This window comes from Notamacropus eugenii, chromosome 1 (assembly GCF_028372415.1).
Source record: "Notamacropus eugenii isolate mMacEug1 chromosome 1, mMacEug1.pri_v2, whole genome shotgun sequence".
Taxonomy (NCBI): domain Eukaryota; kingdom Metazoa; phylum Chordata; class Mammalia; order Diprotodontia; family Macropodidae; genus Notamacropus; species Notamacropus eugenii.
In genome coordinates, this window is record NC_092872.1 from 526,576,336 (window position 1) to 526,599,452 (window position 23,117).

The 23,117-nt window shown below is 39.3% G+C and overlaps 1 protein-coding gene across 5 annotated transcripts in view; it reads right to left on the reverse strand.

Moving 5' to 3' along the window:
- Positions 1 to 11,544: 11,544 nt before the first annotated feature.
- The window catches only part of ASXL2 (ASXL transcriptional regulator 2), a 173,127-nt gene continuing 161,554 nt past the window's right edge, over positions 11,545 to 23,117 (reverse strand). For all 5 annotated transcript variants that reach the window (XM_072633922.1, XM_072633921.1, XM_072633923.1 and 2 more), the window contains one exon: positions 11,545 to 22,767. In XM_072633922.1, coding sequence (XP_072490023.1) covers positions 20,329 to 22,767 — 2,439 coding nt within the window. In that variant the 3' untranslated portion in view covers positions 11,545 to 20,328. The remainder of the gene's footprint in view (positions 22,768 to 23,117) is intronic.

The window sequence follows — 23,117 nt, forward strand, 5'->3', positions numbered from 1 at the left end:
TTTAGTGGCAGCTGGGTTATGCAGTGGACAGAGTGCCAGGCCTGGAGTCAGAAAGACTCATCTTCCTGACAACAAATTTGGCCTCAGACACTTACCAGCAGTATGACCCTGGGCAAGTCACTGGTTTGTCTCAGTTTTCTCATCTGTAAAATGAGCTAGAGAAGGAAACAGCAAATCATTTCAGTATTTTTATCAAGAAAATGAATGAACAAAACAACCAGTGCTTAGGACAGTGACTGGCACGTCAGTAGGTGCTTAGTAAATGTATATCATATTGTATTGTATTATAAGAAACTTATATGGTTTAGCAGGGAAATAACACATGTAGTATTCATGGGGTACCCCCTAACTTATGGAGGATTCATAGGGTTCTTCAAGGAATAACTAACCCAGGATCAAGGTACTCTATATTGGTTGGCATACTCTGAAACTATAATTCATAAGCCCCCACCAATGTGTTTACCTTATTAGAAGTCAGCCAGATGACACAATTAGTTGAAGGCAAAGGAATTTAATGAAAAGATATACCAAGAAAAACAGCAACAAAACATTTCACTCATAAACTTGTGGTGTAGTCTCCCATAAATATAGAAGAGAGAACAGTAACAGGGAACCTATGTGAGGAGGTCTAGGGTACACTTTGGAGAGAGACATGCATGGAGGGGACAACTCACAACTCTGATACTATAGTCACTGATGTCATCACACTGCTTTCAGTGGGTCCACTCCCCTTTCTAGTCATTTAGTTTCTGCTAGATGTTGTTCAATTGCTTACATAATCTCAATCTGACAAATGCTTCACTAGATGAAACTCTCCTAAAAGAATAGCCTCTCCCAAACACTACTCCATTCTGTGCATAATTTCCCATGATTGTTATCTTACATAAAGCCAACAGGCTTTTTCCAGTTCTTTTAGAGAAGTAAGAAATCTTGTGTTGGGAACCAGAAGAAGCTTCATTTTCTTTCTCCTAGTCTTGTTCCTTCAGAGTTTTGGCTACTGATACTTCTCACCCCCCCAGCAAGAGTTTGAGCCTGACAAACCAAGATCTTTAGAACAAAGTGGAGTCCTTCCAGTTAGACTCGGACTTTTCTTAGACCCCTCTTTCTGGTCCAGGGACTTGCATCACCCTGTCTGACCTTAGTCTATGGCTATCATTCCATATACTGCCCAATTTTACTAGCTGAAGGCTAGATTAAAAGCCAGTTAATGCTTATTTGACTTGACATAGTCTATCCTTGAAAATTCCTGATTCTGAAATAAGAGTTGAGTGATTCATTAAGAAAATCATAAATCTAGAGCTAGATGCAACCTTGCAGGTCATCTAGCCCAACAACCTCATTGTACGGAAAAGGAAACTGAGTCTCTGAGAAGTGACTTGACCAGTAGTATCACATAGGCATTAAGTGGTAGCATCAGGATTTGAACTTAGGTCTTGTGACTTCAAGTTCAGTGTTCTTTCCACCACACCAGTTTTTCCTTCTCTCTTTAAGATTCCCCACAGCTTTGACTACTGCTCTTAGCACAGTGCATTATCCAGGGATGGTGCTCAGTAAATACTTATGGAATAAAGAAAGGAAGGAGGCTATGGGGAAAAAATATTTTGTTGATTGACTGCAATAAATGATGTTCTAGACACTGGAAATGGAGATGACATTTTTTTTCTCACTTTTCTTGTCTACTTTCCATACCTTCTGACTGAAATAAGACTACCAAAATTCACTGCATTGAATGTATTGGGGGGTGGGGTGGGGAGGGTAGGAAGGGCTGGATCAGTGATGCCACAAGTGTAGGGAACTCCTGGTAGAGAAACTCCATTCACCAACACTGACCAGCATGGCAACTTACTTCTTATAGAAATGCCTAAGGCACTGAAATGATATAACTTGCCCAGGATTAGCTGAGCCAATATGTCAGAGGAGACACTTGAACCCAGATCTTGCTATCACCCATAGCCTGCTCTTGCTATCTTTCCACCATCTTAAGCTTGTGCTTACTGAATGTGTATGTTCATCTATTCATGCAACAAAATCTATTAGATGTACCTCTCTGAACATGCCCAGTTTCATCTGATCTCAGAAGCTAAGCAGGGTCGGGCCTGGTTAGTGACGTAGGCTTGAGGAGAATTGGGCAGGAAGGTGCTGTAGTGCACAGAGTGTTGGGCCTGGAGTCAGGAAGTTGAGTTCAAATCCAACTTCAGACATCTCCAAGGACATATATGGAGTCATACAGAGTAAGACACAGCTGAACAACAATGACAACAACAAGGAGCAGGCTGATGGGTAATCCTCTGTGGAGTGCACAGCTCATTTACCTCAGGGGTTCTTAAACTTTATCCTCTCATGACCCCTTTCCAAATCACAGCAGCATTTCCTGGCGCTGCATGGCATGACAGCATACACAGTGCAAAGCGTGCATGCTGTGTGTCCAGAACCAAGGCTGCTGTGAAGGTGCATGATGCAACACAGACAAGCGCTACAAGGAACACTTTGGATTCATCATGCACTTGATTTTTAATTAACTTTTGATCACTGTGCATTCAGAAATCTTTTACTGTTGCTAAATTTTGGGGGTTGTAACCCGCAGTTTAAGAAGCACTAACTAGTTAGGGAGAAAAGATAAATCCATAGTAAGGGCTAAGTAGACACACAGATCAGGGCCAAAGGTCAGGGCAAAGAAGATCCTGACAGTACTTAGCACTGTGCCTGACACTAAACGCTTGATAGATGTTTATGGACTGGTATCTGAAAATTGTTTATTGACTGACTGAATGACAGCTATTAGAAAAAGTTTCATGAGGAAGTGATTACTGAATTTGAAATCTTGATGGATAGGTAGGATATGGATAAAGGGAAGCCATTAAAAAAAAGATTCACTAGTTTAAGGTTATCTCCTCTTTCCCCCTTTCCAGAATGACAGGTTTGTTTTGTAATTTAATTTTTCCAATTAATTAAAATTTACTTTCCCTCTCTCATACCTCTTCACACATACATGAGGGACAAAAAGAAAAATTAAATGCTTGCAAAAAATGTAGTCAAGTTAACATAACCACATTGGTTATGTCCAAAAAATATGTCTCATTCTGTACCCTGTACCTATTACCTACTGGGGTGGGATGCTTTACTATAGGTTCTTTGAAATAGTGGTTGCTCATTTCACTGCCCCTAGTTCTTAAGTCTTTCAAAGTTGTTCACCTGGTTCTGCTCACTTCACTCTACACTAGTTCATACAAGTAGTCTTCCCAGGTTTCTCTGAAAAAATTCCTTTCATTCTTGTGGTACAATACTATTGCATTACATTCATGTATCACAGCTTGTTCTACATCCTCTCTTTGCATTTATTTGGCTGGGCATCCAAGGGGACAGGAGATCCTCTGTCAATCTTAGTATCTCTAACTAACTTGGGTACCTGGAGACTGCAGCATGAAATACAACTCGTTATTGTATCAAATTGTTATCTCAACTTGTTAAGGGAGATTCAGTTGAGGCAAGGGGGGAAAAAAGAGTTTAGAACATCAAGAATCCATGGATATAAACTTCAGGATATCAGAAGTATGCTACAGGTGAGGGAAGAACATGAAAGAATGAGAATATCTTGTATATTCCTATTTTAATTAAGGATTCTTGCTATTTAAGGCCTAAGTTCAGTTTTCTGTTTTCAGAATCTTTAAATTTCTGTGCCCTGGGGCAAAGTACCAATTGCCCTTTCCTAGTTATGGCTCTGTTTCTAACCCTTTCTCTAATTCTAAATGCTACCCCTGTCAATACAGCAAAGTTCAGCGCTTCAACTTCCTAGGTATTTCAGGTAGACAGCTCAGAAGCTGAAGCTCAGTAGCAAGGGCTGAGAATGGTACAGTAAACTCTGCACACCTCCCCTGTTCTTTATTCCCCTGCTGTGGTGGGATAATTAACTTATGAGGTAGCAGCCTTTTCCTATATTTAGACTAATTACAGTTGACTTCTCAGTGCACCTCCCCCCCTCCCCAACCCCAGCAGGCAAGAGAACAAAGGGCAAACAGTCCAACTGCATATTCCCTCACGCCTGATCACACCCTGGGGGTGGTGAAGAAAGAGAGAGGGAAGGAGCTATTAATCCTTTTCTCCATGGGTGTTGAACTATGAAAATGACAGAATTAAAGGAGACATATACCCAATTAAATAAAATTCAAAAGGCATTGTTGAGTACCTACTGTGGGACTTGTTTTCATTTCGCTGAGGGAAAATAGTATATAGAGTGTGAAGAGCTAGATGACCTTCCATCTCTAAATCTGTGACAAGACCTAGGTTCAAGTGCCACTTCCGATGCATACCAGACATGTGACCTTGAACCTAAACAAGTTCCTTAATCTCTGAGTACCCCAGAGAGCTCTAAATTGCATGGGAAGTGCCTATTTGAATTGGTAGAGGGAATTCCCTCACTAGAATTTCTCCATCCCAGAGAAATCAGGTTTGGTAAAAATAAACAAATAAAAACAAGCACAAAACACACTTTCAATTGATCCAATCATCTCAAATCATCACTCTATATTTCTTTTCCCTTTCACTGAAAAACTCCTGGAAACAAACATTTACACTCATTGTTTCCACCTTTTCATTTCTTAACCCAATCTGGCTTCAGACCATCCTGTGTGGCTGGGGGTAGTTTCAGGTGATAAGAGCTGATGGGCTTGGTGAACTGGGAACTCTGGGGATTTAAGAATATATATGTCTTCATGTAAACTGAAGTCCTCAATTATAAGGGCAGGGAATGGACTGCAGAGGAAGGTTGTACACTAAAGTCCTTGAATTCTTTGAGAAAGAAGGAAAAATGGACTGAGAAAAATGCCTCAAGGATCTGGATAGGGTAGTAAATTGTGGCTGATTAGGAACTTCTGGCTAAGATGACTGCTGGAACAAGAGGTTAGGCAACCCAGATCCCAAATTTGAACTAAAAACCTAAAAAATAGCACCAGACTAAATAAAAAAACCCCAAAGAGAAACTACAGTGACTACATTCTCTATCAGTCAGAATTGCATAAAAATTTAGCCAGAAGCCCACCAGCCTATGAAAGGGAGCCTACCAGAAAAGCAAGTGTCAGCTCTGGCAAACAAGATAGAAGCTTCCCTGTGTGATCAGAAATACCTCTAGCCTCCATCCAAGGCTGAGTCTCAGTGCTCCTGAGAAGAAGATGCAATATATTTCTCATACTGAAATCTGAAAAGTCTGAAAAGACTCCATCCTGAGGCTAAGTCTCTACGAACATTGAAAATTAACCTAAAATCTTCCTTTAATGATTAACATTTTCAATCCCTGTAGGTCATCACTCAGACTCCATTCCTCACCCTCCACAGCCTAGTTCCTTATTCCCATTCCCCTCAACCCCAATGTCCCACACCAAAATTAAACTTCCCTTCTACTATGTTGTCTGGAATTCTTCCTTCACAGGCAACAAATTTGCTTTAGGTGGCACAATGGATAGAGTGCCAGGCCTGGAATCAGGAAGACCTGAATTCAAATCTGGCCTCAGGCACTTACTAGCTGTGTAACCCTGGACAAGTCACTTAAATTTTGCCTGTCTCAGTTTCCTCATCTGTAAAATGGGTAAGAAGGTGTCTAATATGCTACTGGGGAGAGGATGACAACTGCAAATAGTTTCAGTATTAATAAAGCAGCTGGGCCAAAGCTGGAAGGAAGCTTAGCGGCAGATGTTTCTGGTGATAAAATGAAAATCTGATCACTACTGTAAAGATCAATACTGAATAGCAATTTGGAATGTAAGATCTATGAACCAAGATAAGCAGGAAGTGATCCAATAGGAGACTGAAAGTTTAAACTTCAAGATCTTGGGTGTCAATGAAGTTAAATGGATGAATCCAGGTGATCACTGCATATACTAACTAATACAGACAAGAATCCCTTAGAAGAAATGGAGCAGCCCTTATAATTATAAAAGGGTGAGAAAAGCAGTAATGGGGTATTAAAATGACAATGGTCAATAAAAATTGACAATGCTATTTGTTCAAATCCAAAGTAAACCATTCAGCATAACAGTAATACAAGTTTAGGCTGCAACCACTGATGCCAAAGAGGCCAACACTGATCAGTTTTATGAAATAACACTTTTAGAAATAACAATAAAAAAAAAAAGATGATGCATTCATCATAGGAAAATGGAATTCTAAATTAGGAAATCAAAAGATAACTGGAAAATCAGACAAATTTGGACTTGGAGTACAAAATGAAGACAGTTTTATCAAGATAACTCACTGGTCATAGCTAACATTCTTTTTCAACAACCCAAAGGGCAACTCTACAGTTGGATATCACCAAATGAACAATACTGAAATCAGTTTGATTATATACTTTTGCAGACCAAGGTGGAGAAGTTCTATACAGTCAGTGAAAAGACCTGGAGTTGACTATGGCTCAGATCATGAGCTTTCTATTGCAAAATTAAGACTTAAATTGAAGAAAGTAGGGGAAACCACCAGACCATATAGGAATACCCCAAATAACATCTCTTGGATGAACTGGAGGTGATAAATAGATTTAAGGAATTAAATCTGGTAGAGTGCCTGAAGAACTACGGACAGAGATCTGCAATACTGTACAGAAGGAAGCAACAAAAAAAAATTCCAAAGAAAAAGAAGAGCAAGAAAGCAAAACAGCTGTCTGATTCAGACTTTACAAATAGCTGAGGAAAAAAAAGAAAGAGAAAGATAAAAGGAGAAAAGCAAATATACACCCAACCAAATAAATGCAGAATCCTGAAGAATAGCAAGGAGAGATAAGGTTTTCTTAAATGAACAATGCAAAGAAATAGAAGAAGACAATAGAATGGGAGAGATAAGAGATCTCAAGAAAATTAGTGATATCAAGGGAAATGTTTCATGCAAAAATGGGCATAAATAAAAAACAAAAATGGCAGGGTCTTAGCAGAAATAGAAGAGCTTAAAAGAGGTGGCAAGAATATATGAGAGTAACTATACAAGAAAGATTTTTAACATTATTGATAACCACAACACTGTCATTACTGATCAGAGCCAGACATCTTGAAGAATGTAGTCGAGAACCTTAGAAAGCATCACAAACAATAAGGCTAGTGGAAGTGATGGAGTCCCACTCAGCTGGGTTATTTAAAATCCTAAAAGGTGATGCTGTTAAAGGGCTGCAGTCAATACACCATCAAATTTGGAAAACAATACTAAATTGGACTGGAAAAAAAATCAGTTTTTATCCGAGTCCTAAAGAAGGGTAATGTCAAAGAATGCTAAATTAATGAACAACTGCACTTATTTCACACACATGCAAAGTTATACTTAAGATTCTTCAGCAATATGTGAACTGAGAATTACCAGAAACAGACAGGTTATTGAAGAGGCAGGGAAACTAGAGACCAAACTGTCAACATTTGTTGAATTATGGAGAAAACCAGAGAATTCCAGAAAAACATCAGCTTCTGCTTCATTGTCTACATTCTGCTTCATTGACTACGCTAAAGCCTTCGAGTGTGTAGCTCACCACAAAATGTGGCATGTCCTCAAAGAGACGAAAGTATCACATCATCTTACTTATCTCTTGAGGAACCTATATGTGGCCAGAAAGCAAGTTAGAACTGAACACTGAACAACTGATTGGTTTAAGACTGGAAAAGCAGTATGAGAAGACTGTATACTGTCTATTTATTTAAATCATACATCAAGCAAAATGCCAGCCTGGATGAATCAAAAGCTAGAATTAAGGTTGCCAGGAGAAACACTGACCATCTCAGATATGTAGATGATACCATTCAGATATTAGAAAGAGAAGAATTAAGAGGCCTCTTGAGAGTGAAAGAGGAGAGTGTAAAAGCTGGCTTGAAACTTAACATAAAAAACCCCCCAAGATCTTGGCAACTGATACCACAACTTCCTGGAAAACAGAGGGAGAAGAAATGGAAACAGTGCTAGATTTTATATCCTTGGGCTCAATGATCACTATACAGACAGTAACTGTAGCTATGAAATTAAAAGATGCTCACACCTTAGAAGGAAAGCTATGGCAAATCTGGACAGCATACTAAAAAGCAGAGATATCACCTTGCCAATAAAGGTTCATATATAGTCCAAGCTATGGTTTTTGCCAGTAGTAATGTATGCGAGAACTGGACTATAAAATAAGCTAAGCATTGTAGAATCAATGCTTTCAAACTGTGGTGCTGGAGAAGACTTTTGATAGTCCCTTGACAGCAAAGAGATCAAATCAGTCAATACTTATTTAATTCAGGCTATTCACTGGAAGGACAAAAATGGAAGCTGAAGCTTGAATACTTTTGCCACATAACGAGAAGACAAGATTCAGTGGAAAAGACCCTGATGTTGGGAAAGATTGAAGGCAAAAGGAGAAGGGGATGAGAGGGGATGAGAGGGGATGAGATGGATATAGTATCATAGAACAATGAACATGAATTTGGACAGACTTCAGGAGATAGTGGAGAATAGAAGGGACTGAAATGTTATGGTACATAAAGTCATGAAGAGTTGGACACAACTGAATGAACAATAACTTGTGCAAGTTTTTAAACTCATGCTATCTGCCAGTAATTTTACCTTTATTTTACATTTGTAATGAGCATTTCTGGTATTATTAGATTATAGTGGGAAGGGAGGGCATCTCTGCTTTACCCCTGAACTTAATGGGAAAGCATGCATCACTTTTCCATTGCACATGATAGCTTTGCATTTCAGGGATACAATTTGACATACTAATTCCCCTTCAATAACTATCCTTCTAGATTTTTAAAAAAACAAACAAATGCATCTTGTTTTGTTTTAAAAAGTTGTACTATTTGTATGGTTTCTATATAATTCTGTTGATTTTCTTAGGGTTATATCCTCCCAGACATAATAGAGTTTGGTCATAATTGTTATTTCTTGGCATCTATTTCTGTAGTCTCTTCCCTAAAATTTTTGTATCAATGTTCATGAATTCTGTTGTTCTATAATTCTCTGCTTCATACCAATCTAGTTTAGGTATCAAGTATTAATTTCATAAAAGGAGTACAGCAGAATATAATTACTTTTCTAGTGACTCAAATATGCAGACTTATAATCTCACTGACATGGATATTCCTTCTAATGATGAATAATGCCATTCATCCATTCCTACACATTTTGATAACGAATTTATAGTTAGGCTTCCTTTACCTTCTCAATCAAGAGATATGTTTAACTGTGGGCTTCTGTAATCTCTCCATTTTGGGATACAGCATAAAATACAAAGCAATTGTTTGGCATGGCTCATGTCCAAACATCAATTAAGAGGGTTTTTCTGGCTTTGAGGCTAACTTTGTATTGTCATGCATCCTCTCATATTTGTCCAACAGCCCTTTTATTTTCAATTTTATCTTTCTTCAATGATTGTTATGCTTTATTTTGAAGTTATTAAATTTCTATTTAATGGGATGCTTCATTTAAAAAAAAAGTATAGGTATCTTTTGTTTCTATATCACATTTATTTCCTAGTGTATCCCTCTCGTGCTCCTATGTAGAGATCCTTTTGATTTCTTAAATTCTTTTGTGATTCAAACTGTTCATCTTTCTTATGGGAAGGGACTCCTACTATGGATGATCGTGATACTTATAGTTTAAACTGAAGTTGTAAAGCTTGACCACACTCTTGATGAGTTAATTTTGGAGTTTTTATTAATGGATTGTGGCTTCCATCAATCTACACTGTTTCCAGTATTTTTGGTCCAATTTTCGTGATTTTCTCAGGTAATATCAAAGTATTTTGTGTTCTTGAAGACCCACGATTTTTAGAGGACTGAAAGTTTATCTTAAAGTTTAATTCTCTTGCTTTAGAGAAAAGGCATGTGTGCTGGTTTTGTTGTCTGTTTTGTCAACTTTTCTTCCACATCTGCATTTCCAAGGTCAAAGTTGATCATTCTTTTTGACAGAATCTATTGCTTTGAAGATGTTCTTTCATCATTGGCTCTATACGCTCTACTCTTATCCTTTTGATTTCTTGAGTTATCCTTTCTGTTCTAATCTCACAACTCTGCCCATTTGTCTTTTGCTGCTCTTTTGAACCATTCTGGAGTTTCTTAAAGGTGTTATTTCTGAATTAAGGAGGTCTCATGATAATTACAAAGTCTCCTTTTTACCAGTAGTTTCTGAGTAAATTTATTATATAGTATTTAGTGATTGTATTGGGTCTTTTTCTTATCTTCAAAAACCCAGCTTTTGTTATTTTTGCAGTCTCTTGTTGCTGCATGTCATTCCTTTATGCTACTTGACACATAACTTGTTCTGAAATGGTGGCATGGAGCTGGGCTTAAGCAAATCTCTCATTTATCTTGTCAGAATGTATCCCTTTCCCTTCTGGCCCAGACAGTACACTTTTCAAAATCACCAAATCTCTCCTGTCTAGACCACTAGCACTCCAAGAAGTAGGAAGGAGTTGTTTATCCTTAGTTCTTGAAGAGGACCAATGACATCAGGAAGGTGATGTACTGACTTGCAAATAAATTGAAGTGAGGTAGGTCTGTGTAAAGTTACCAGCCTCATTCTCTCCTCCAGAGCCATCTGGTTCAAATGGCCAGACGTAGATCAGGATTGGAGACTATCCCAGAATGCAGTAGGAGACCTTCGCCTTTTTAAGCCTAGATCTTGCCCAGGTTTCAGTTTGAGACAACACTCATTCAGTAATTAAGGCTAGGTAAAAAATGAAGCCTCTTTTACCTACTCCAAAAATGAAGAAAGAACAATCTGGAAGGGGAAGACCCTCAGGGTTTCTGGTCAGAACAGAAGCGATTGCTATTTACATTGCAGAGAGCACACTCTCAAAAGCAATACGGCATGTCACAGCTATGAGGACCCTAGGACACAGGGCTTCAGGCCTACTGAGAACAGTATGCTGACAATATGACACTCTTCTTTCATTGCATGAACCAGTTGGGGGTAGGGGGAAGAGAAGTGTTTTCTTTTCCTTCTTAAAAAACACAATCCTACTTTATCTGGTACACCTTTTTCTGTTTTAAAGTTGTGTTGGTCAGGCTGGATTTAGACATAACCTCTCACTTCTGTCTTGCTCAGAGATAGATTTTCTTTGTGTCAATCACCACCAAAGGAAAACCTAGTTGAAAAGAGGTCTCAACCCTAGTAATGGAGGAAGCAAAGGCACGGATATTTAGAAGGATTTGAACTCTGGACTGGTAAACCAGTAATCATGAGTTTCAATCTCTCTGGGTCCTTTTTTTTTTTTTGATCTGGGTCCTGAGTTATTAATGGTTTTATTCTTCCTACATGAATAAGATTTCCCACATTCACTCTTATCTAAGAGCTGAAATGCCCTACTTTGAGACAAACCTGATGAATCAGAGAACTGTTCCCAGAATTCTAAGCAGACTATCTCTTCTTTTCCCATCAGTTTCTAAATGAATGTTTTATGTTCTGAATATGACTCCTAATGGAAAGAGGGGATTATTTCTCAAGAAAGGAGGAATAAAAACCTCTTCCATAGCCTTGACTATGAGAAAAGTACACCTCCTTAGCTACTTTGGAAAGATGCAGGCGCAGTCACCAGAGTAAAATTATATGCTTTTATTTAACATAAAATGAAACATTAAGATAAAATACACATTCTGTTCATGTGCAGAAATACTATTTTACATTCAATTCTGAAGCAGGTAGTTTTACATGAACAATAACAGGAATGGTGTAAGGTAGTAGGAGGAGTAGGTATGGTAGTGACAGGAAATGACAAGGCAGATTTTGTTTTTCAAAGTGCTAAGGCCTACTGGCATGTAAGATTTTAAAGTGACAAGGACACATATGGTAATTGCTCCTGTTCCTCTGGTCTCTCAGTGCTGGTGAAGGTAGTAAGCTGGAGCCCGATACAGCATGGCAGGGACAGATGGGAAGAACAGTCAGTGGAATTTCAATGCAACCTCCTCCCTAAACATTTGGAGCTCAACGGATACCTGACAGAAATGTTGCCCTGTAGTGATATTAATGCCGATCAACCCTACGGGAGTGCTTTCTATTGGGCCTTATTGCCAAAGCCATAAAAGGGGGCCTAGACCCACGATTTCACTCATTTTAAGGCTTGAGCAAAAGAATTATACAGCTCATCAGTGGTGCTTACAGGTAAGAAATACCTGGACACCTAAAATCAAAAGAATGGCTGATTTAGGGTAAATGTCCTGACTGAGCAATTTATTAAACTTCATTCACAACATAACCACTGCATGAACCCAAGGCAGAGACAAGTTAAGCCAGGTGTGCCTATTTATGCACACATACAGAGGCTCCTACCCAAGATCTCCTCCTTGTGTCCAACTAGATCCTCTGACTTAATGAACCATAATATAACAACTTATTTCTGCCTCATAGTCCCAAATCACTTTAACTATAAAAAAACTGAATTACTTAGGTCTCATTTCTGTGGCTGTTATTTGTTGCTAATAAGGTAAATGTTACTGAATATGTTCAGGGCAACTAATAGTGTAGGTAGTTGTTTAGAACAACACCCTGGTCAGGTCAATTGACTGCAGTTGTATCAGATACCCATTTCTAATCTGGTAAAGTAATTCAACCATACATTCTATTAACAGTGAATTAATCTTGTCTTTGTATACTACAAACTACAGGTGATTCTTAAGGAGTTTAAAACATCCTGGAGACTACCAATATTTTTCAATTTTTAATTTAACAAATAAATATGGAATTCATCTTCTCTCTCCCCAAGGTGGCTTCTATATTCTGGGAAGAACAAAGAAAATTCAGGTACAATCTTTTCTGAAAATCATCTGACTCTTCCAACTGGAAGCATCTACCTAACACTCAGTCCTGAAATCACACTTGATCATTGCTTGTTGTGTTCTCTCCACTATTCCCTGTCAGAAATGAGTGGGTAGGAGATTGAGAGGGTAGAGTCTAGATTTGGAATTTACTGCTCAAGTAAACCTTTATTTCCTCTGTTAAAATGTCTCAAATATTAGAATAGTCAAGTCTTACAAAAGGGAGGAATGCCCATCTTTCTGTTTCCCCCTTTATTGAGAATAAGCATAAATCTCGTAATTCTATAAGCAATGCAAAAAACAGACCCTGAAATCCAGCCACGCTTCGAAATAGCAGATACATTATTGTTAGGAACAACATGAGGAGCACAAGCTCATGGAATCCTGCTTAGGACCGTTCACACAAAATCACCAAATAAACAAATACCAGGATGATCGTTACTGAAATGCCAAGCATTAGAATTCTGATTAAAAAAATTAAGCCACATCTTATTCAAATGCATAACTTTTGATCACATTGAATAGAATGGTAGGGAGAAGGGGGAAAGAACAAGTTCTACCAGGTCTAAACAGATCTTAACAGTTTAGAGTTGTAAAAACATTTCTACCCACTCACTAAGGCATACAATGGGAAAAAGAAGACAACTGCAAAGGCAAACCTTTTCATTACTGAAAAGGCCCATCGAACCTAAGAAATAGCAGTCCCATGGTACCTTTAGATCATAAAATGGTAGCTTATTACCTGATTTGCATATTACCTATGTCTGTAATATCTCCAGACCTATTAGTAATTCCAGATCTTTTGACAAATCCCAATTTTTACTAATATTTGTACAGCTCACCAAAATCACCATCCTCCTAGTCACTAAGTGTTGTTTAATATGCTGCCAGACACTGACCTACTTCACATTTCATCCAAGTCATGTAACAATGACTAAAACCCTCTCATATTTCAATACTATTACTGTCCCTATGACCCTCCCCCCCAATAGTTACTTAGAAGACTTTAGGAACTACAGATCCATTTGACAACCTCATTTCTAAAATGAATTTAATAATAATGACGGTCTATGCACATATTGAGAAGATACTCAATGGAAAAAAAGGTTCTTGAGCATCATTTTATATCAAACCATGTCTTCACCACGGTAGAGAAGATGCTGATTACTGATTGTACACAAAAAATATTTGACTCAGTAGAAAATGATGAAGTTTTAGCCTTAAAGGCTCTCCTTCAATGCTCCCCATGTATATTAAGGTTAAAAAAAAAAAAAGATTCCCTGATATATGTAGCCACAGTGATAACTTTATTTAACCATTTTCTGAATATAAATATCTAATGAAAAATAAATCAGGGAGACAGATGCTCACCAAAGATGTTTACTGGCATCGTGTAGGATGTTCTGCACAAGTCCACACCAAAAGTTGGTTACCTATAGATAATGAATACTGTTGGTAGTTAAAAAAATTTTTTAAAGTTCTTTAGAACACAGGTTAAATTCTCCATGAGGGATTTATGGAAGGAGAGAGCACACCTAAAAAGGCATGGGTGAGTTGCAATTAGAAACAGTAGTAGGAGAGCTCAAAACCATGAAAGTAAATCGATCATTCTTTGAACTTCCCACTGGGCTGCAGAATGGAATGTCACTAAATCAACCCTTTGCCTTATCATGAATGCAAGGTACTTCACCTGATGACTAAAACACCACCAACAACAACAAAAAACAAGGTTAAGTGCATACTACATTCAAACTACTAATTAAGGGATAAAAAAGACAGAAAAACTGCTGATTGAATGGGAACTGTCCTCCCAAAAGAGTGTAGACTGGAAGTGATTGGATCTTAAACAACGTTCATTGTCTGATCTACTCATTTTATTTGAACTCATTCTAATGTTTTATACCTTATGTATTTTACATAAAAAATTTGAGGACAGTTAGGAATTTATGAGATTCAATCACTTCCTTCAGAAATGTATGGACCTTCAGCAAATACAGATTTAACATGAGCTTATAGTGTTCTCCTACTCTGTTGTTAGGCACTCTCCATTTCTTTATCTAATCCTGTTTCCATTTTTGAGGAAGAAAACTGATTTTTAAAGGGTGTAACTATGTAACCTAAATGACTAAGTTTTAAAGAATATTTTGTGGAAATGATAATGGTCATGGGATTATAGGACAGTTTACTGAAACAAAATGAGAAGTCAGTTTCATAGGTTATAGTCTCCTCCCATTCTAATTTTCTATCAAATTCTTAAGAAATCACATACATAGAACAACAGTTGTTTTAAATTTTCAGAAGTAGACTGCACACTTAATGTGCTTAGTCACCCTATACTCCATGATCAGAGGTAATGAATGCAGGATAGTGACAGACTGAGTTTGGGTGGCTTAACCTCTAAGAGTCTGGACCTTACAATCTCAAAGACTAATCTCTTAGTGGGAGCAGCTTTATCAGTAACCCTCCCTAGCTCCCAACAAGTGTTCTGCAAACCTATATGAAGCACTCTATTAATGGTAGCTATTATTCTTGGAATAAACTACTGCTCTTTCCTTCTCACCTATCAAGTAATTGTTTTCAAACTTGTTTCTTATAAAGTTCTTTTTAAAAAAAAATTAAGAGATTAGAAAATTCACCATGTAATTTATAGTGAGTTCAAGCGATGAATGTGGTACAGCACATATCCCTGGGCAGTGGCCTCTATCTTTTACTCAAGCAAGACTCTTGACTCAATTTAGAACTCTCCAAGGTCTTGAAGATTGTTTGACAGAGACTGTACATTATAATGACACTTACCTGCAATTCTTGAAAAAAAAAAGGGGGGGGGGAGGGAGAGAGAGGAAAACTACATTCTTCACCAGAGAACATTTCCTCACATAATCCTAGGGTGTTAAGGTGGAGGAAGAGGAGCTCTTTTGTTAAGTGGCCACTAACAAGTGTGGAAGAAAGCATTATATTCTTCTTGACAAAGTTTTCATAATCATTCTTTCTTTTGAACTAAAAAAAAAAAAAAATAGCCAGTCTACAAAGTGACTACTTCTCTTCCTCTTTTGAGGGCCCATAAACAGTTCTATATGCCTAGCATAGAATGTGAAGAAATTAGACAAGCAAAATAAGGGGCTAAAACACAAGTGTGCCAGATTTTAGAAAGAAAGCCTATTCTTATTCTTTCCTTATTAATCTCCCCATTGTCCTGTTCCCCTACATTTAGGGGTACTGTCCCAATAAAGTATCAATCAACAGAAACACTCATTCAACTCACTCTCAGATATAGGTCAGACCTCAAAATTCACCAGCTCAAAGGTTTTTATTTTAATTTTTTACCATCTTTTACTTAATAATAAAATGAAAAATAAGAGAATATATGAAGTACATACAGTCTATATACATATATTTATTGCAAATACTTAAAATTCTTATGTAAAATGATTTTCTATATTATTTGTGAAAAAATATGAATGGTGTCGACACCAACTTCTCTGTACATACCCTCAATTCCAATGTTAACAATTCCTTTAAAAAGGCTAAAGACACTAACGTTTAGCATGTACTAAACCAGTTTGTACAAACCTTATAGCCAGGAGGAAAAAAATATTTTGTGGTAAACAACGTCAAATTTATTTTGAAATAAAAAACAAACCCCAGAACAATCCCCTTTACTTATTGCATTATATGGAAATAATCTGAGTGCCTTCAGTCACTTCCTCGGAGAGAGGTGCCTCTGCAGAGGCCCCGAACCCAACATACCCTGTGTATCAGAAATTCGTAAGTCTTCTGCTGTCAATTTATTTTTTACAGATATTAAAATATATATTACTTAAAATATATTATTGGAAAGCTTTTTGTAAACTGATCTTCAATATTTGTATCAAATGTATAGGATTAATAAAAATAAAGTAACCAAGAATCTCTGAAGGTATTACTTCAATCTTAGCAAATATCCCTGCTGCTTCCCTCCAACAAGTTTAGGTAGGAAAAATCCCTGCCTATTATGTGTCCAAAAGACTTTCCAGACTTTTCAAAAACCCAAGCTGAAGCCTATCCTCTGGGCCAAGTTTTTAGACCAAGTGCTTTGCAGAGCTAAGTAAAGGGGCAGAATCAGGACCTTTCCTATTTTGCTGCCATGGAAAAACCGGTAGGGTTTACATTATGTAGGGGGGCTGATGCTACTCACTGTTAGTGGAGCCTTCAAAACATAGTCAACACGAGTCCCTTAAGACCCCTCCATTTTGGTAACCATAATAAGACCCTAACCAGAGAGCTCTTTCATAGTCCTGAAGGTGGTAAATAGCAACAATTGCAGTTACATTTTTAATATCACTAACTTGTCATTCTTAATAGCTAAAGCCAGGTGATGAACAATGTGTTGATTAAAACTCTTACCTGGCAGATTGGTCTTTCCCTGGATGGTTATTTAAATTTTACAAATAAGTTCCAAAACATCTCTCAGTCTGCAGAAAACGTTACTAGCTCTTACTGAGGATGCTCAATCTGATAGCAAAAAGCATCAATTACTTGAGCATGTGGATGGAGGGGGAGGAGGACAGAGAACCTGGGGCATCTGTTTATTTGGTTTTCTATTCTTATTGACTAGATGGTGTGGTTTTTATAACTAACACAATTTCAAATTCAAAGAACATTTTTATAACAAACAATTCAGAACACACATAATTAAGACCTGGAGATACTGTATTATTATTAATGCTATTTCCCTGCAGAAGAACCTGTACTGGAAGGCATCTGAAGGACAGAGGGGTGTATCTGAAGCATGTCCCCTAGGGATGCAACACCCAACTAAAGTCAACGGGAGTAGTGCAATTGAACTCTATTCTATAAGAACGCTTAGCACTTTGCTTGAAAATACTTCAAGTTGAGTAGGAAGAAAGATAGGAAAAAAAAGAAGCCCTAAAACTAAAACCAAAATCAGAACCCTCAGAAGATATGGGAAAACCACTACCTACTGATAATGTTCCAATAGGTTTTCATCTCCTACTGCTTCATTTTTCAAGATTAATACCAAGTTAAAAAGCATTTTTTTTCTGTTTAATATACAAGACATGACTTTCAACTTCAACAATGCATCGCTATTTTCCAACAGAAGATGTGAAATTGGATGTGACCTCCACCCTTTGGTTTCATTGTAGTTCACACACGATCCTCTACAACAGAGAAATGGACTTAATCCTTTTAATAAGTTGTGACAGTCTGAGAAGACAAGGCAGGAATGCAAACACTCCATTGTGGGGGAAATACACAAATCTATTTCTTGTTTTTTTTTTGTTTTAACCAATTTTGAAAATTAAGAGCTTGTTTTAGTTAACTTACACACTAGAGCATCTGGTGAAATTACAACGTTCAAGATCTTTTTTTTTTTTTAAACCATAGTCAATATGAATTAAGAAACAATATAGATTGGCCTTGTGGTGGCCTCAAGTTTCCCTTTCTCTGTGGCTGACTCATTTGTCTATCCCTAGATTTAAGGATCAACCAGAACTTCCCTTGAACCATATGCTGATGAGCCTCCTACACTACTAGCATGGGGAAGGAAGTAGAGACAAAGAACGAAGTTCCCCACCAGCAGGCCAAATTCTTCTCCACTTACAACCTCAACTTCCTAAGAGCATTTCTACCTGCAGGCAGAGAGTGGAACAAATCCACAGTGTGACCTCCTGCTGGGTGACTTAATTGGAGCAGCTGCTGTCAACCTTGCAGTCCTTCCTCTTCTTGACTGTATGTGCATAGGGGTCAACAATGGAAAAATATCATGCCTGCTGGAGCATGAATTCCAGACAGTCCTATGACTGCATCAGGCCATAAGCAGGGGAACAAAGAGAGATGACTGATGGGGATGTAAATCTCATACATCTTAGTTTGGAATGGGGAGGTGGGTGGTTCAGATTGTATAGTTTAAGAATAAACAATGACAAAGAGGGAAAAAGAATAAAATGGGAAAGAATCAAGTAAACTAAATAGGTATCTCTTGTTAACTTCTATTCTGGAATGTAATTCAATTTTTTAGTTCTAAAATGTTTTGGATTTCAGAAATGCCAGCCCTGAATATTAAGTCTCAACATAAATAGTTGTATTTGTCAGCTGCATTGATAATTCTATTTTACACACTTGAAATTAGGCCTTATACTTGACATGACAATTTTTGCAAATCAAAGTCACCCCAAATTTGCTAAATAATTCTGGCTGCTGTCTTAGGCCCACTAAGCCAATGATAACCTCCAGTCCTATTAGCCAGGGTGCAGACCTCTGTTCTAGTTTTGTACTCCCAGGTGAATCTGCTGTTTCTCCCTTACTCAATTGTAGACATCATTATGCTTAGGCTTTCCAGAGCAGACAGAGATAAACTGAGGGTTTGGTATTTTCAAAAATATGAAAAGTGCCTGACCTGTGTTTTAAAAAATATATATACATATATAAATTTAAAAATATATAAATTATTAGCCTAGTACATGCCCCACAATGTCCTGTCAGGCCAAAACGAGTGGAACAGAAGCTGCAATGGTGGCATTACTCATCCTATCTGAGGACTGTCTGCCTAGCACTGAGTGTCTGGTTGGAGAAAGATGAGGCTATTTCAAGGCTAGTGTTCAAACTGAGCAAGTTTTTGCTCTTCCATGCCCCTACAATTTCAAATATGCACAAAAGGAGATGTAGCCCAAGTTCTACAACTATCTTTTTTTTTAATGTCTGCTGCTGACCTACACAAGAGCTCCCGGGAATAACTAAGTGCTCATTATTATTGCTGGAATCACTGCCCTACCCAAGCTAGCAGGCAGCCAAAGGTGCTGCGCCCTTCCTAGAATACCCCATCTCAGGGCATGTGGGTGGGGTTGGGAGAATGGCATGTATCCACAAGCATAGTGCTCATATGCCACACAGCTTCTGGGGAACTAGGAGCAGAAGCAGCTCAGAGCTGGGGAAAAAAAGGTTTGCAATGCTCTTTGTGAAATGAATGCCTTAGTAATGTCCAAAGTGAACAAGACTCTCTCTTAGGCAAAGGGACTAAATATGCCCTGTGCCCAAATTCTTCAAGAAGGCCAACTAATTTCTCCAACCTGAATTTCAAGGCCTTCATTAGGATGGAGAGCCATTGCACTGGACCTTCCCTCTACCTTCCTTTCTTAGCCTGACTCACACGGGAGAGGTTGGGAGGGAAGTGGCTCTCTTCTTTCAGGGTAACAAGCTTGTCTGAGTCATGTGAACTGGAACCAAAACATGAGTCCACGGTAATAGGTTATCTCCTAAACACTTGGAAAAATAATTTTTAAACAAAATAATGTGACATATTTACATGATTTTATAAGTGCAAACTTGTCACAATTCACAAAGTCTTGCTTGACTTAGACTTACTGTACAACAAGGTGCTCTTCCATTAAAAGGTAAAAATTGTGTTCTGTATTCCTGATTACGTAACATTTATCTCGAGTAAGAACTGAAATTAGTTATTTCTTCCTGTGATTCCAAAAGGACCTATATATACTTATGTCTCCCAATATATTTTTCTACCCACTTTTTTCTCCTCTAGGGTCTCTCTCATTTTCTGCTCTTCCATTGTCTCTCACCGGACCACAAGGCAGGAGACACAAAGTTTGGAGGGGCCAATGCAATCATCATGACAGAAAGCACCACAGCCTTTGCACATGATCATGGCTTTCAACCTGCAATAGCATTTTGAAGGCGAGTCCTCCACACTGTTTTCCTCAGGGAAGGCCTGCACAGGGAGGGTCTGTCCATGGCTGCTGGGATTCATTGCCGGGCTAGCAGGGATGGTGGTGACTGTGACTGAGAAGGACATGACATCCCCCATGTTGCTAGACACTTGATTACATTCAGGCATTCCTGACACAGCAGAGCTGTGGTCCACGTCAGAAGAAGTAGAGACATTGATCATGCCTCTATAGCTTGGCCCAAGCTGGCGTGGTGGACTTCCATAAAGCTTTGGGGTTTGCAGTGGTGGAAGGAGCAGAGGCTGATGTGTAGGGCTCTCTGTGGGGAGAGGAAGACTACCATATACCTCAGGGCTACTATTTATCATCTTTCCCCTCATTGCATGGGCCATTCGTTCCTGTGCTGCCTGAATGAAATCTCTGGCCAGGGTGTTTCCATCAAATACCTGACCTGTAGGAAAGAGGTGGAAATTCTCCTTGGTGACAGTGGCATGACCCATCACTGGTGCTTCAGCTTTCATATTCTTATTGGTTAGAGTGTCATATGTTGATAAGGTATCTCTGCTGTAGACCCCTGGGCCTCCTTCACACTTGCCAGAAACCTGGGAAGGTAAGGGTTCCTCCTTCACCAGAATCTGTTCGTCTTCATCATCAGTACTCTCTTCATCAGTCTCATCTTCATCTTTACTGCTACTACCATCTGCTGTAGCCCCTTTGTAATCCTGGTGTTCCATTTTAAAGGCCTCAGGAGGGCTGTTCAAACAAAAACGATCCTCAGAATTCATGGACTGGGCTCTCTTAAAGCTCTCTGAACCCCGGCCGTAAGTGGAAATGTTGAGTAAGTAGTGGCCTGACATGGCAGGCTTGGATGTCCTTCTGCCTGCAAACCCCAGCATAAACCTCTGGCTGGTAGAGATGTCCTCTAATTGGAAACCTGAGTGAGTGAGGCTGAACTGGGTGGGCTGCAAGACTGACAGCAGATTCTGCCTCTGAACCCTTTTAATGAGCGTCTGGAGGAGCTGCTCTTGAGTTGCCTTACTGAGTCCTTCTTGGCAAGGATAATGATCAATGTTAGAGTCCCTCAGGTCCTTTCCTGAGAAAAGGTGGAGGGTCCTTGAGACCTGGGGTAACTGTTTACTCTGATGGATTTTCTCCAACTGAGGTGTAGACAGATGAGACTGTCTCTCACTGCCTTCCATTCTGTTACTAGTTCCTGTAACGCTGGTGTCCCTGGGTGCTCCTGTCCCTTTCTCCTCCTTTGTAACCAATGGAACAGTTTTCATTTCTACTTTGGTGAGAGGCTTAGGCAGTATCTGCTCCAAGGGAACATCTTTACCTTGGAGCAGCTGGGTGACCAAAGGGTTATTAGCAGGAATACTAGAGCTTGGCCGTGCAGTGGGTCCGCATGTATTGGAGGAAGCTCCTTGAGCTTTAAGGCTAGAGGCTGGCAAAGTGCTAGAGGATGGAGCTGATACAGTAGGTGCCGCAGTAACACTGGTTTGGGGTGGCATAGGCTTTTCTAAAGTGGCTGCTATCGGTAAAGTTGTCAAAGGAGAAGAAGCCACCTCCATAGGAGCACTGGGACTCATCTCTACTACAGCTGCAACACTCATTATGTCCTTCCTAGAACTAGCTCTAGGCTCAACTGTGCATTCTGCTATAACCTGAGCAGGTGGGGTCCCTGAGGTCAGGGCTGAGCCTGCTGAAGGAGAAGGTGCTTTCTCTTGTTTGAAGTTACTGGGAACCTGGGAAGAACTATAGGGAAGCGTTCTGTCTGTCCCCAAAGAGGAGTCAGGACTTTCACTCTTCAGCTTCTCTGAAGTTGGGGGGGGTGGGTTAGGGAGGGCTGCTCCACTGACTGCAGGTCTGGATGGTAAGGGGGGGGCTTGCTGTAGTTGTGCTCTAGAGACACTGGGAGGTGATGTCGGGGCTGGGGCCTTGATCTTAACTTGGGATTGAGTCTCTGAACCACTGGATAAAAGGTCTCTCGTACCTCCCCTGCTTCCAGTTCCTGCCAGTTCCAGTGTGTTCCCTTTTCCAGTTTCACTGGCTCCACCTGATCCTGGCTCCCCTCCGCTTCCTGCAGTTCCTTCTCCTCCCCCTCCGGGGCCAGGACCTGGGATGGTCCCTCCAACAGAGGCAGCTGCAGCAGCGGCGGCGGCGGCAGCAGCAGCTGCCCTCTGGGCTTTGGCCAGCTGGGCTTTTGCTTTGATGTCTGCAAGGGTTCTGGCTCCTTTTCTGTTGGGACTAGTGATAGAGGCTGGAAAACGAACCCTGGGAGAGACCTGTCCTGTAGGAAATGGCACGTGGGAGATTCTGGAGACCGGGATCTAGTGGGGGAAAACAAATGAAATGTGACTTAGTTTCCATTGACATTATATAACCAAAGCTTACCAGCATTCAAGAGTCATTATCAGGGTTCATTTCATCTTGCCAGAACTCCCCTTTCCTCAGCATTTATACATCTACCCCCAGAGCCTCAATTTCCTCTAGCTGGGCACATTTTGGCCACTCTCAATATCTATTCTATGCTGTAAATTTTGCTCTTAGGTGGCAGTTAACTAATTCCTGTTAGATAATGATTTGATAATTAAATGTTCAGCCCCTTCTGAGGTGTAAAATGCTTGGAATAACATCAAAATAATAGTTCTTTAATAAGTCTGAGTGGAGTGTCCAGGCG